Raw genomic sequence first — 15,972 nt, 5'->3', positions numbered from 1 at the left:
TGTCAAGATGGTCAAAGAGGGGCTTTGTATAAATGTTGTATAATGTTGGGGAGACACATGAGACTTATGGTACCCCACAGGGAACCTGCCTAGGGTGTGCAGCTGCGCTATCAGCATAGTCCCGGCTATTCTGTCTGCAATGAAAGAAGAAATCCATTTGGTGGCCATGGGAGAAAAGTTAGCCACATTAGTAAGGTGGTGGCAGAGTGTTCGGTGGTTGACCAGATCAAACGCTGCTGATAGGTTGAGAAGAAGGAGAAGGGCTAGGTTGCCATTGTCACAGATATCGGCTAGTGCGTTTTTAAGGCCATGGAGGGCTGATTCTGTACTGTGGCCAGGTCTGAAGCCTGACTGACGAGGATGGAAGATGCTGTGTTGTTACTCGTTTCTTATTTTAAATCCTCTTTTCCTCTTCTGCTTATTTTGCTTCTTATACTACTATTTTCTTCATTCATTTAATATGCTAGTATTTATTTTAAATGATCAATTGTTTTTTTTTTTTTTTTTTAATGTAATTTTTTATGTCATGTGAAAAGCTTATAATAAGCTATAACACATTAATAATAAATAAATAAGTTGTTCCAGGTTGGCCTGTATGGAGATGTAGGTCGCTTGGTCAAGAATATTTAGAAGAAAAAGGACAGTGGTAATGGGCCAGCAATTGGTGGGTTAGTAGGATTGAAGTAAGCTTTCTTGATAAGGGGGGAGATCCACACTTCTTTAAGGTCCAGTGGAATAGAGCAGCTTAAGGAGGAGGCATTGACAAATGCTGTGATGATAGGAACCAGGGCTTCTGCACCGTCCTTGATAAGAGGCGCTGGACAAGCATCGCCTTGACATCGTGAGGGTTTAAGCCCAGTGATGAGACTGGCAATTTTAGGTTCTGTGACAGGTAGGAAACTGAAGGTGGTGGCAGTGTAAGGGGGAGGTGGAAGGTGTGAGATGGGTTCTAGAGTGTGAGTTTTAGTGAGGATAGAGATTTCATTTTCGATTTTCACTTGGAGGCTTTCAAAACTTGTGGGTGAGAGCATCTATACATAAAAAACGCTTCGGTATGTTTCCGTACTCAGCTGATGCAATTTATTAGTGTCAACTTGCCATCTGCTTCCCAAATCGCAAAGTTCACTTCTCTGTGTCATTCTAATTCAACAACAGCTATCATTTTAACAAACAGAATGAGCACGGTTCTACGCAATCACCTTCACCTTCCACTATCGCAAACTTTCGGAATAATTACTTCTTTCCACCCCCACTTCTCTTCACACAGGGCACGACGGTTCCAGTGTCAATGAACAGTTAATTACCGGCTCAACGTTTCAGTCTCTAAAGAGCAAAATGCTGTAGGGCAAATGCCTCCTCACAAGCTAAAACTGAAAGTAGGTGCTGTAATTATGCTACTACTCAATCTTATACTATCTCAGGGACTCTGCAATGGAACAAGGTTAAAAATTACGCGTCTACAAAAAAACACATCATAGAGACCTGTGTAATCGATGGAACTTAAATACTGTTCTTATACCGCGCATACCTCTCATTCCATCTGATACAAATATGCCTTTCAAATTCAAAAGAAGACAGTTACCTATACGTTTAGCCTTTTCAATGACCATTAATAAGTCACACAGACCAACAACCACTTTCTGGAAGCGATCATTGGTGACCATTAATAAGTCACAGGGACCTATGTCCCATTCCTGGAAGCGATCAGTGGTAATTCCGATATTTAAGAAGGGGGACAGAAGTGACCCTATTAATTATCGACCCATATTAACCTTGAAGACTAGAGCTAGAACAGCGTATGTTATTTTTTTTTTTATTTTTTTTTTTTATTAAAATGCATATGGTTTATCACTTTAAACCTTACATTTATCCAAGAAAATCTCATTACATTAGGGCACACAAAAGTTTAACAAGATAGTTTGCATTTATCCAAGATAAAGCGATTGTCCATGATCAGGTATTACTTGTGTCTGGATTGTTTGCCAGAAGCGGATAACCGCAGTTGTCATAGAAATATTATTGCCAGATAAAATGTGTGCCCATCGTTCTTTAGGGTCCATAGGTTTGTTGGATTGCATATAGAGTATAGCAACTGCAAGGCGCTTGTCTGCTAAGGCTGGGCATTGCATTAGTAAATGATGCAAAGTTTCGATAATGTCATCTTCCTTGCAATACCTGCATATTTGATGTCGGAGAGTTTTCTGCGCTCGTATCGCAAGGATTTGTTGTGTTGGGAGTATATTGAGACGCAGCCTCATGAAGGTGTCTCTAATAAGACGGTCGGGAAATAGCTTCAGATAGCGAGGGATCACATTTAGGGCTCTAACTTCGGTGGTACAATTTAACGTAAGTTTATATCCATTTTTTTTCATTTATTGTTGATATCCAATCGAATCTTTCAATTTGAATTTTGGCTCTTTGGGGTCTACAGAGTAGGGTTTCAAGTGATATATCATATCTTATCCTTTCTTGGTTAAGGAATACCTTCCATTTGTTCAGAGCCATTGCATTGATGTTTCCAGCGATTGGACGGAGAATATTCAAGGCGGGAATCTTCTCATTGTTGTTTATTTTCCTGAGAAGATCTAGTTGTTTCCACTGTATGATTGAGTGTAGGGATTGGAGGCCAAGTTCAAAACGGATTCTAGATGTTGGAATACATTTTGGGATGGCTAAGACCTTTGTCCAAAAGATTCGCTCCAGTTGGTCCCATACGGTTATTGATAGGTTTATCAATGACTCTCCGCCGTATGTTAAAATGGGAACAACTTTTTGTTTGTAAAAGATTATGACTGGATTCATTGAATATTTCCCAAATTTTTTATGTAGTATTAAGCCCTGACGCGCTAGAGAATGGGCTTTGCTTTTCAGATGGTCAATCCATGGTTGTTCAACTGAGGATTTATTGAGCCAGACCCCTAGATATTTAATTGTTTGCACTTGCTCAATTTTTTCCTTCTGTAGAAAAAATGATGGTGTTTTCTGAAAGGGGCCCTTTTGTGTGGTTAACGACATGATCTTAGTTTTCCTGGTGTTTATTTCCAATTGATTTGTGTCCATGTATTTTTTAAGGTTATTCAGGGCAGTTTGCAGACCTCTCTGTGTTTTGGCAAAGATTGCAATATCATCGGCATAAAGAATCATTGGAATTGATGTGGAGTTTAGTTTTGGCGGATTCATTTGTGGAGTAGCTATAGTCTCTTCAAAATCTGATGTATACAAATTGTACAAGGCTGCAGCCAATGGGCAGCCTTGTTTGAGTCCATGCCAGGTTTTGATCGGTTGTGTGATAAAACCACTCTTGCTCAAACGGATCTGCACTTGTGTAGATGAATATAGCAGTTTTATTGGTTCCAGTATGTTGTCTGGGCAACCCCATTTTGACAGTTTTTCCCATAAGATGTTTCTATTGATTTTATCAAAGGCGAGATGGAGGTCGATGAAGGCCGTGTAGGTCGGGGTGTTGGATCTGATGGTTTCGTGTTTAAGTAGATTTAAGATGAGTAAATTGATATTGGTCCCGACATTTTTTACGAAACCAGTTTGACGAATGGCGTGTCTATTTGCTGTGGTGGCCCATTGGTTCAGTTTCAAGAGAAGGATGTTTGCAAAAACTTTGCCTAATGGGTCCAAAAGCGCAATGGGCCTATAGTTTGAAGGGTTCTCAGTTGGTCCTTGCTTGTAGATGGGGATTATTGTCGCTCTTTGCCATGACGCAGGGATTTTTTTGGTGCGATTTATCAGTACAAATAGATGGTTGCAGAAAGCTGCCCATGTGTCAGGATTCTTTTTAATAATGGCATTAGATAAGCCATCCGGGCCGGGGGCCCGAGATACATTTAGATGGCGTATTGCATCGTTTATATCCGGAAGATTCCACTCGAACGTCCAGTCTGGTTGTCGGGGTGCTGATTCGTCGCAGTTGTTCACGGGGCGCTTTTGATATAGCTGGTTGTAATGGATAATCCAGCTTGTTTCAGGGACCTCGGAGATCATGTGGTCAGCTGTAGTGGTTGTTTCATTCAACAGTTTCCAAAGATCTCGTGTGTTTCGCGTCCCCATAGCTCTTAACATGGACTCTGCGTCATTTTGTTCCAGTGTCATCTTAGCGTTTTTCAACCAATTCTTATGACTTTGTTTTAGGTGTTTGATCTGAATGTCCTTGGTTGGATTTGGTAGTTTCTTCAGTAGCCTGATCTGAGTTCTTAGGGCTTTTTTCCTTAGAGCCATCATGCGGCTGTATGCATGATGATGTTGTTTTCTCGGTTGGAGTCCAGCTGTTGGAGAATGATGGAAATTTTGTAGTATCCATTCATAATTTAGTTTGGATTCATCTATCATCGTTGTGCTGGTGAATTTGTCTGGGAGGGATTTTATTTCAGGTTGTGATAATTTCAGTCTTGTTGCCCTAGGATTAACTTCCAATTCAGGCAATTGAAGTCGCAGTGGAGGTTCTTTGCTGTTGGACCATGATCTAATCAAAATGTAGTGGTCGCTATCCTTTGTGGCAATATTTTCCATCCGGCGTATGGGCTCTTTGATGCTCCGTGAACGATAGATGTAATCGATAATCCCAGAGCTAGCACCGCGTGACCACGTTGGGGAAAATGAGTTAGAAGATGCATTAAAGGCATCAAGCCGCATCATATTTCGATCTATCATTTCTTTAGACCATCGCCGAGCACGAGGTTCTAGCAAGTGGTCGGGTAGCTCTTCGCCGTTGGATGAAAAAAGGTGGATATTCAAGTCGCCGCATATGATAAATATAGTTCCAGGATATTTCAATGAGTCTTCGTCCATTGTTGTCAAGAAAGAATCTAAAAAGAGGTCGTCCCATATTTTATTGGGATTCCAATATAGATTGAAGATGCCCATATATTGCTTGTGGCTAGGTATCGAAAGGTCTTGTGTAGGGTTCTTCTCCGGAGTCCTCTCTTGTTGTATAATGAGTCTCTGGATCCACGGAGAGATGTCTTGCACTTCTACTACATTCAGATGAGAGCCCATTTTGATGAAAGTTAGAAGACCAGCGGAAGGGCGTCCTTTTTGCCGGCAAATCGCTGGATTCATGTAAGCAGTGTATCCATCACTTACTGGTTTTTGATGTAGCCATGTTTCCTGGAGACAAATTATATCAGAGTTTGTTAGTTCGGGTCTCACAGATTGGTACAGATGAAGGTGACCGCGGGTGTTCCATGAGCAAATTGTCAAAGAGCTTGAGTGTTGATCCGGTCGTTGCTAAGTAGATTCTTGGACGCTCATGTTTATAGATGTGGATATGTAGCTCATGTCTCTCCATATTGGCTGTCGGTCCTTTGTCGACTGATGTCTATGATAAAGGGTAGACTTCTTCACAAGGTTTATTGATCGCGCGTGAGAGGCGGGCCGGTTTGCTAAGTAATGGCTGTCACTGGAGCTAAATGAAGAATATATTGTTGTATTGCTCATTTCATCAATCTCTTGTTCAAGGTTAGAGTCGTTTGTCATATCTGTGACCCTGAGATGAAAACCCAACGTGCGGAGATCTTCGGTATGGGCTTCAATCAAGCGCAAAATCTTCAGTGTAGCACATTCAATCGCAATTTTATCAAGTTTTTTGTGATCTATAAATTCGATTAGGTGTATGTCTTTCGTAGTAACTTTAGTCAGTGCTGGAATGGCGTGAAAGAGACGCAAGGTATTTGTCCTATTAAGGATTAAATTGTCATATTGAGTATCAATTCTTGCGAGTTGGAGTCTGTTTTTTGAAGATTTCTCTCGTGGATTGATGAAAGAAGGAAGTTTCAAGATGGCGGGCATCGGTTGGTTAAGAATTGAAAAATCTAATGAAGTTTGCGAGATAGCAGAACCATCCAAATCAATGGTAGGGACTTGAAAGTCAGAATCTCCGAAGGTCTCATCAACAGGGTTTGTCATGGATTGGAGGTCTGACTGTGTCCGTTCGTAGTGATCGATGGTGAGTTGGGCAGATACATCGGATTGGAGCTCTTCTTGAGTGCTAACTTCATTATGATTGCTTGAGTATGTAGATAAATTTAGTAAAAGTTCTGTCTCAGCTTGGTCTATTTTAGGTATGTCAGCTTCACTAGAAATACTTGGTGGAATTGTCAGCATTTGCTGTTGCTGCAGATTCCTGATTGTTGGATCCGGTTCGATGATAGATCGGGTCAGAGTCTGTTGCGGTGTGAGTCTTGATAGTTTAGTAGTATGATTTGCTGGGAAATTGAGATTGCGTAAGAAAGCTTGTGAGCCTTTTTGATGCTGTTTATATTGTTTCTTTGATTTCGGATGACTGGAATTGGCGCTGTGTGGCCGCGTTGGATCGAAGATACTGTAGGAGGCCTTCGTTTTTACGGGACAGTCAGCAAGTACTTCTGAACAATTAGCTGGCTCTCTTGTTGAATCTTTTGGATCGATGGTTAAGTCAATTAAGCAATCAACGGTGCTTCCTCTATTGTTTAATTCCGAGGAAAAGCGCGTAGCTGTCTCATGATGGTGTTGATTGTGCTGGTCCGTTTGTGTTGCCATATTTTTTGGACTATATTTCGTATCTCGCTGGGGGGCTACATTTGATGCAGAATTAGCTATGTTAGTATGCATCAGTTGTATCAGTGCATCAGTGATATGTGCTTTTTCGGTTCTTTCCTTTTGTGCTATATCAGCTAGCCTTTGTTGCCAGGAGGCACTGGTTTCAGCCTCCGCTTGAATCCGGCCTTCTATTTTAATCATCAGTACCTCTTGGATTTTTTGTTTCGAGTAGATTGAGGCTAGGATTGAGGCATGATCCCGTGCTGTATCTGCCTGTGCTTCTTGTAGTTTCATGTGCGGAATTAGAGCTTGAGTGCAAACTGTTACCAACATATTTTGAAGATCCACCATCGTCGTAGGGATCGACTCTTGATGTTGGGGTGGGTTGGGCACGGGGAGAGGTTGGTAGGGATCAGATGTGGAGAATATATTCTCGCATTTAGACTGCCGTAGTGGTTGCATGCTTGCATTCATGGCCGGCAATGGTGTGCTTGTTGTTTGATGTGTTTTGGCACTTGTAAATGGTCCGCAGCTATCACTATTTGAGGTTTGCAGTCGGTCCCAAGTGTTTTTAGAGGTCTTCCTTTTGTTTTCTTGAAGCTCCATTAGGGCTTCAATCTCCGTTAAGTCTAGCGACAAACGCTGCAGTTGTTGCTTCGAAACTGCTTGCGGGAGCAAATCGTGCCGTTCTGATTTTGTTCTGCGTTCATGCAGGGATTTCCATTTTGCTTTGGCCAGTTTTGCTCTATCTTTTTGGTCTTCCCGAGTTTGTGAGGGAGTGGCACTAAATTGAGGGTCGGCTTGGTGACTAGGTAGTAGAGTTGCTTTTGGTTGAAGATTAGTGGAGTGTTGTAGGTTGGAAAGAATAGAGTTATCAGGATTCTGTTGTTGATGAGTGCTAGTTGGGTCAGGACACAGAACGTCATTCTTCTCCAATTGGATTGTCCGAGGCGTGACTTCTGTGTGTTGAGATTCAAGATCTATTGGTGATATTAATTTAGGTAACTGTGGCACAGTTGTCTGTAATGTGGTGGATACCACAGAGGAGATATCGTCAGTAATTGCTGGGTCAGATATGGTATCTGAAGTAGAGGTTTGTTGAAGGGCTTCTGACGTCTTCATATACGTGGTGGTTTCTCTAAGAATTGTTTTGGATATGAGGCAGATATTTTCATTAGACGTAAGTGAAATGTTTTGGTTGATGTTTTGATTAGTTTTATTTGAACATTGCATTGAGTGTAATTTGCCGGATTGCTGTCTTGTTTGCATCCGCAGTGTACCAGCTTGACCACTAGGGGGCTGGTTTGTTGAGGCTCCCTGGTTCGCTAACATAGCAGAATCTAGACGTTTATTCATGGGCGGGGCCTCCTCAATGCCAAGGAGCCGCCGAAATCGGTTGATTTCCCGCACAGGGAAGAAAAGCCGCAAAAACAATGGGTGCCACGGGGCCCTGCACGCACTCCGCACTTAACGCGGGGACAACCGCTGACGGATCCGTCAATCAGACCCTTCACACACGCAGCGGGGCACCAAACGGCCTAAGGGAGATGCGCGGCACCGGGAGGCACCCGCCGTGCTTGCAGCCACAGCGGTCCGGGAGCAGCGAGGGCGGTAAGAGAGTCCGTCCGCCAATGGAAAACGCTGGGAAAAGATGAATCGAGAGCAGTAAGGTTACAGTTGCAGGATTTAGCTTGAATGAAGCTAATTTGGGTTAGGGAAAAGCAATCTAGTGTCAAGACGAGGGCAAGGTTTCGAGGGGGAGAGATACCAATAAACTGGGTCGCGAGGGTCAAAGGAAGGTTTCCCCGCAGTCCCCTCGCGGTGTCTGAAATTTATGTAACTGTTGGACGTAGGTCTGGGAAGAGAGAGGCAAAAAAGAAAAAAAAAAAAAAAAGCTCCTTAAACACTGCAAGAGAGCAAGGACTTTATGTCCGGTAGTTTCGCACGTTTAAAGTGTTATCCGTTAAGTGTTTCCTCGCATTTTACTGGGGGCTGTCTGGTGAACGGTCACGTGGGTCAAAGGTTTCCCCGCAGTCCCCACGTGGCGTAGCTTCCAAATATAATAAGTTCTAGTAAAGTGCCAAGTAGCACAGCTTTACCTGCAAGACAATTTGAATCGTTGTATTATATTGCTGGTGCTGCAGATATTAGAAGCGCACCGCGAACTTCCGTGGACTTCCAGGGACTCCGCTCCGCGGGTCTAGGTGACTTAAGAGTCCTGGAACCTCCCTCTTGCAGTAGAAAGAGAAGATGGACTCCAGGTGGGCACAGCAGAAAAACACAAATTCAGAGCAGCAAAGGTCCACGCTTCCACTCACTCCAGTGACTCTGCACCGACTCCGCTCCGCTCCGCGGGTCTAGGTGGCTTAAGAGTCCTGGAACCTCCCTCTTGCAGTAGAAAGAGAAGATGGACTCCAGGTGGGCACAGCAGAAAAACACAAATTCAGAGCAGCAAAGGTCCACGCTTCCACTCACTCCAGTGACTCTGCACCGACTCCGCTCCGCTCCGCGGGTCTAGGTGGCTTAAGAGTCCTGGAACCTCCCTCTTGCAGTAGAAAGAGAAGATGGACTCCAGGTGGGCACAACAGAAAAACACAAATTCAGAGCAGCAAAGGTCCACGCTTCCACTCACTCCAGTGACTCTGCACCGACTCCGCGTATGTTATGCCGGGAACAGCTTGTAGATTTTGACACCATATGTCATCTTTGGTTTAGTTGGTGGGTGGTGTGATGGGAGTTTCCAGTTCCCATAAGATGGAGAATAGTTCACGTGATTGGGATTTGGCGTTGGAGATACGATTTGAGAGGGAGGTTGATTTAGCCGTGAGGATGGCTTGCTTGTAGTCCTCTGAAGAGTTGACGAAATTGGCTTTGTTTGCAATTGTAGAGGATCTGAGCCAAGTGGATTTGAAGGTGCGCTTCGTGGCTCTCAAGGCCTGGGGACATGGTGCACACCATGAATTTAGATGTGCAGAAGGTTTGGCTTTACCTGGTTTAACTGGGGCGTTGGAATCAATGGCTGATAGGAGGCTGCATTATAGGTGCTGGCCAAGTCTACTGGTGTGGAGGGCAGGACAGCTCGGGAGAGGGAGATTTCAGCTGCAAGGACAGGGAGGAGTCTGTTATGTTATGGCCATTTATATAGTGTGATCGCCCGAAAGCATCTTGGCGCCGAGAGGTAAAGAGCCACTTAAACAAGGAGACACAACAGCACCAGGTAAGGCAGGCAGCTTAGAAAAGGAGGGTCTTTAATGCCTTCCCGAAAGGAAAGATGGTTAGAAAGTAGTTTCATAGCGGGTGGAAGAGGTGTCCAGTCAAAGGCTCGAATATAAAAGGTTCGAATGCAAAAGGTGAGAGTCAATAGGATCGAAAACAAGAGGTTATATATATTTTTTGGGATTTCAGTTTAGGTAAAAAATGTGGTTTTTACCACAAAAACAGGGGATGGGGGGGACCCCCCCAAAAAAAAAAGCCTTTTGTCATTCGATCCTTTTGATTCGATACTTTGACCTATAACCGGTGGAAGATTATTCCACAATTGTGCTGCTGTGATTGAAAAGGCGCACCCCCCTAGCCGAGAACGGGGGAAGGAGGGTACGCACAGCAAGCTTGCAGAGGCTGACCGCAATGGGCAGTTAGGAACATAACTAACGTTAAAATTTGGCACATAGGTACTCTGCACCCTGATCATGCAGGGCACAGTGCACAATACAGAGTGCCTTGAACTGAATGCGCTGTGCCACTGGAAGCCAGTGGAGGGTGCGCAACACTGGGATGTATGGGACCCATACAGGGTACCCATTGCCACCCTAGCCGTCATATTCTGGAGGCGCTGTACCCGGCCAACCAGCCCCATGGGCTGCGCCAGGTACAGGGAGTTACAATAATCCAACCTACTAAGAATGATTGGTGCCACTACAAGAGGACGTAGCATTGCTGGAATCAGATGGAGCACCTTTCTTAAGATTTTCAACTAAAAGTGCCCCATCTGGCATACCGCAGATACTTGGGCCAACATAGTTAGATTGGCTGACATAATAACTCCAAGACTTTTTACCTTCAGGGAAGATACCGGGAGCGGACCCAGAGAAGAGGGCCAGAAAGAAGAAATCCACAATGAAGGGTCGGGAGGGGAGCCCACCACCAGCACCTCTGTTTTGTCACCATTCAATTTCAGCCAGTTATGTCCCATCCACTCACCTACGGCAGTCAGGCACTTACACCTCAGCCTGATCCAGATCTAAGCGAATCAGTAACTGGGTATCATCAGCGTACGAATAGCACCAAAGGAGTGGATGAGACGAACCAGCAAATAAATATAGATGTTAAAAAGAATGGGGGACAGAGCAGAACCCTGAGGGACACGACAGGTAAGGTGTGAGGATTTAGAAAGAAAAGGAGACATAGAAAGATCTCTAGGCCAAAAAGGAGCGGAACCAAGCCAGTACCAGACCCGAGGCACCAATCTGGCCCAGAAAGGAAAGCAGGGTAGCGTGATCCACAGCGTCGAACGCAGCTGAAATATCTAAAAGGATCAGGTAGTCGACACCTCCCTGGTCAACCAGCCTGGCCATGTTGTCCTGCACGGAAACAAGCAAACTTTCTGTGCCCTGCCAGACTGGGCCGGGTCAAGCATCCTGGAAGATTCCACAATAGAAGACAGCAGAGGGGAGACCAGTGATTCCAAGAGTTTCATGAGGCAGGGAAGAAGAGAAATAGGGCGGACAGTAGATGGAAGAGAGGGATCCAAAGACGCCTTCTTCAAGAGGGAAATAACAAGGGCAGTCTTAAGCTCAGAGGGGATATTGCCCGACTGACAGGAGGTGTTTACAGCAGTAGTAATCACACCCAAGAGATTGACCGATAGCTCTTTCATCACTCCTAAAGGCAGTGGATCGGAGGGGGCGCAGGACTTGATCATTTGCAATTCCTTAGACACCATATCCTCCGAAAATATAGCAAAAAAGGACCATGCAGGATTAGGATAATCAATAGAATCAGAGACGAGTAGATTATCAGGTAGAGATGGATGGACCAAAGGGACAAGACTCCCTGCAATGTTTGCACGAATAGTCTCGACCGTAGTAATGAAAGAATTTGATAGGGAGTCGCATAGCTCCTGGGTAAGTCTTATATTTGGAGTACATTTGGTGGAGAAGGACAAATATTTAATCACAGAGAAGAGGGCCTTAGGTTGATTTAATGTGGCTTCAATCCACCCAGAAAAATACAGTTTTTATGCTGCGAGAATGCACCCTGAGTAGGCTGAAAGACCAATCCTGTACAAAAGTTTATCAGCAGAATCATAGCTAAAGCGCCATTTCCACTCTAACTTTTCTCACCCACAACCGGGCCGACCTCAGCTGGTCCGAAAACCAGGGTTGGGACGGAAGTCTACGAGGTTGGAAGTAGCGAAGGGGAGCCACCTCATTGGCAGCAGCCAAAAGCAGAGTAGTTAAAAGGACATAGAGGGGAGGGGAGCTACTGACCATTTTGCCTTAACAGAGCAGACCAGATTTTGTAAATTGGCTGAGCACCAGCAGCGCTGCTGTATACGCTCAGGTAAAATCTTGGGTGGTTCACAAGCACTCAGCAAGGCGCAGGTTATTAAATAATGGTCAGTCCAGACCATGGGTTCAGCAAAGTAAAAGGTGAGAGAAGTCTTATTAGCGAACGCTACATCAAGGGTATTCCCCAGCTTGTGTGTAGGTCCAATAACCTGCTGAGGAAGATCTAAATCCACCAGGCTTTCATAGAAAAGATCCAGAGCCGTGGACCTTGGGAGAGTAAATTTAAGATTTAAATCGCCAAGGATAATAATGTTAGCTTATTTAGCCTGCAGGTTTGCTATGAAGTCAACCAACGGTTCCACTAGGCCACCATAAGCACCAGGAGGTCGATAGATGACCAAAATATGACTTAGATACAACCAATAAATTATATATCTAAGCAGTAGGGATTCAATGTTAAGGCTGTGAGGACAGCATAATTGGATGCATTGAAAATCAGTTGTAAAAATAATGGCTACGCCGCCACCATTGTGTGGGCCAGGCCTATCAAGGTGAATGATATTATAACCCTCAGGGATGGTCTGAGCCAATACTGGGGGCGAGCACTCCTGATGCCAGGTCCCTGTGAGGACCAAGAATGCCGGGCGACGATCATCTAGTAAAATGATAATTCCGCTGCATGCACCGTAAGGGAGCGTGCATTGAACAGTAGCAGAGACGGAGCAGTAATTCAGGGCTCTGTCACTGGCACTTATTTCCTGGCATCAAGAGTATCTATTCCCTCGGCCATCAACCAGCCTGGTTTCTGTCACCACTAGGAGGTCCAGATTGAGGTTTGAGATGAGGCCCCTGACATCTGTGGCGTGGGCGATGATGGACCAGGCGTTGTTCAGTGCGCATGAGAGTGGTGGGGGAGCACTGCAGGTGTAGAGAGGGTTCCATGTACTAATATCCCCACAAAAATATTGTGATACAAAAATATTGCCATATTTTTCCGGTGATAATGAGGCATGGACCCTGCAGAGAACACCCCTGCAACCCCCGCATTATTTTTAAATGTGCGGGGGACACCCCCGCAACCCCTGCTCCTACGAATTATCCCCCCCAAAAATATTGCATATGGCGTTACAGACGATCATATATACAGTGATATTTTTACATTAGACAGGCATAGACAGTATTAGGTGAGCAGGTTGGAGTTGCGGTAGACCATTTGATGGGCTTACCTTGCATTTCAGTAGGCGGGTGCGGCAGATGCAGCGCTCAGTGCGGTTGCGCCAGCAGAGACCGGCACAGACAGTTGCAGGAGGCATTGACTTCTGGCCTTCACCTCTGGCCGGCTGGAGAGCATAGGCACTGATGAAGCGGGCATCAGCCAGGTGGCTTCCAGGGGATGCAAGGCAGGCTGAGAGCCTGGTAGGCCGCATGGCACGGCAGAGGCCATCTTTAGAGGGGGCAGTGGATTTGCTGGCTCAATGGAGCTGGTGGCAAAAGTCAATCTGGGCATCAGGACGGTGCCGGTCCCTCTATGGCAAACGGAGCCGGCAGAGACAGTGGCAAGAGGCCTTGAGTGCTGGCCTTCACTTATGACCGGCTTCGCCTCCCAGGTGGAGGGAATAGGCACTGTTGTAGGACCTTCCACATCCTCGACCTGTTAACCAGATCAAACACTTTGCAAAAGTCCACAAAAGCTAGAAAAAAAGCATGCATTTTCTTATACAACAGCGTTAGGCCGCAAGTATATTTAAAATCGAACATTGGTCAATAGTGAATTTATGCTTCTGAAAATCAAGCTGGCCCGCTGGGATCACCTAATTTAGACTAGCCCATTCCCAACGTGTCTCCTGTATAACCTTTTCATTGTATAACCAATTTTGCATGCGTGTCAAGAAGAGAAATGAGGCACTGGTCCTGTCTATGACCTTTTTTGAAAATCAGAAGGCTTTCATCCTTTTTTGTTTAAGACAGTGGAATTGATCACATTGGAGACCGCAGCCAAAGTGAGGCCCCACAGTAATGGGTTCCCTTCACACACAGCAGGTGCGCCCTGTCTGCACCTGTGACTTTTCCTTTTTTTGGGGGGCTTTTAAGTGCAGCTATCACTTCCTATAGGGAGAAATCTCCTCAACCCACTTTTGCTTCATTCTAAGAAAACCACTGAGAAAGCTTCCCATTCCAGTTATTCTCAGCCGAACATAGACTAAATGGGTCCAGATAGTCAGAATGTGTGCTGCGTTATTGTTAGAAAATAAAACATGTATCCAACAAAATGGTTCGAAAAGGACAATGCTAGGCAATGTAAATAACCCAGTATCATGCACAATCATGCTAGTGAGCAGATGGAATCTGGAATATCATGTTAAACATTTAATCATTCATATGGTATCTCTTGTATTCCTTTCAGATAACTTTAGTGGATATCTATCAGTAATGTTCATTGAAAAAGAAGCTCTGGACATCATTGGGCTATAAGGTCTTACATTTATGCACATAATTAATACATCATTCATAAATATAGGATGTGCTGCTCCTTGTCAACATCCAAAGCAATAACATGCTGGGATATACCCAGCAATAGAACTGATTTTTAAAAAAGATAGTTTTGGGGCAAACTGCAAGATTGTACTTACCTTTCTGGAAGAGAATTTCCGCTTCCACGTCACATTCTTGTGTTGCTGAGAGTCTACAGAGCTCTAAAGCCGTACAAAACAATGTATGAACTTGCACCCAAAGTGGTAGGCTCTCCGTCTTCACTGTGCCAGCAGCTTCCTCCACTAACACGTTACCTGTGATAAAATATTGTAAAACTATGTTATGGTAAAAAAGCATAAACGTGCCAGTATTTACGTATACCAGCACATTACCGGACCAGCAGAGTACAAGTATTACAGTGGGAGTAACCTGACTTACCTGCAGCAAAGAGCGGCATGTAACTCGGCCCCCCACCGGCATAAAACAGCGGGTATTTTTGGCACAGGTATTCACGGTGCTGAAAATACAGGAAAATCCCCCATCGAGTCCTATGGGACTCAATGTAATGGGGATTTATCAGTAGTTCCGCCACCTGTAATGTTCCAGTAATACCGGGATATCAGGTGTATTTTCTGCCAGGATACCGGACAATTTATAATGAGGCTCAACTGTGCCTGCCTAACTAAATCTACACCACAATCTCTTGGGTAAGGTATAATTCCAGTTATGGCAACTGTGTTAATTGATATTTTCTGATAAAATTATCAAGAATCTTTGAGTATACAATCACTTATGCTGTGGGCTTGCCCTTACATTGCCATCTACTAATCTTCCAAAATTAATTAGAACTATTCATGGGATTTTATAGGCAACATGATCCTTTAAATTGCTCCAGGGACACTATTATCTAACAATCTTAAATGGAATGACGCATTTAAGTGAATCACAGCCTGGTGAGCAGACCAGTGAAAAAGTATTTGTATGCATGCTTGCAGGCTTACCTGTGAAGTTTACACATAAGTTAACAGAAGTGAGATATTATGTTACATTAAACATTAAGGCTTTACTTTGTTGAAACTCTCATAATAAATAAGGTACTTGTTCTGATGAATGTCTTTAATGCAATGGCTAATACCACCATATCCCATGACCCATGACAGTGACACCATATCCCATGACAGTAATGGGAAAAGTAATTGGTTGAAATGAGAATTCACTTACTATTTGCTTATTAATACTGATTTTTCTTTTGCATTTTTTCTCCTTTTTATTTTCCTTTTAAACCATACCCCAACAGTAGACTGTAGCACTCTGCAGCTGTGATGTCAAAATATATTTAGTACAATTTATATATAAAAAAGTACATGGGACTAATTGCCATCTAGTTAACTTGAGAAAGTGCTTGTGGGCAAAACAAGTGTGAACATATTTGTTTAATTAATTTTGGTTATTATCATTAAAA

At 44.1% G+C, this 15,972-nt stretch overlaps 1 protein-coding gene across 1 annotated transcript in view; it reads right to left on the bottom strand.

Moving 5' to 3' along the window:
- LOC138514686 (cilia- and flagella-associated protein 54-like) overlaps positions 1–15,972 on the bottom strand; it is a 655,241-nt gene that overhangs the window by 623,310 nt on the left and 15,959 nt on the right. Inside the window, exon 2 of the mRNA XM_069630102.1 lies at positions 14,669–14,824. Coding sequence (XP_069486203.1) covers positions 14,669–14,824 — 156 coding nt within the window. The remainder of the gene's footprint in view (positions 1–14,668; positions 14,825–15,972) is intronic.

The sequence above is a fragment of the Ambystoma mexicanum genome, chromosome 12, assembly GCF_040938575.1.
Source record: "Ambystoma mexicanum isolate Mex_15411 chromosome 12, UKY_AmexF1_1, whole genome shotgun sequence".
Classification (NCBI taxonomy): domain Eukaryota; kingdom Metazoa; phylum Chordata; class Amphibia; order Caudata; family Ambystomatidae; genus Ambystoma; species Ambystoma mexicanum.
Note: the sequence above shows the minus strand (reverse complement) of the source record. Positions and strands in the feature narration are given on the sequence as shown.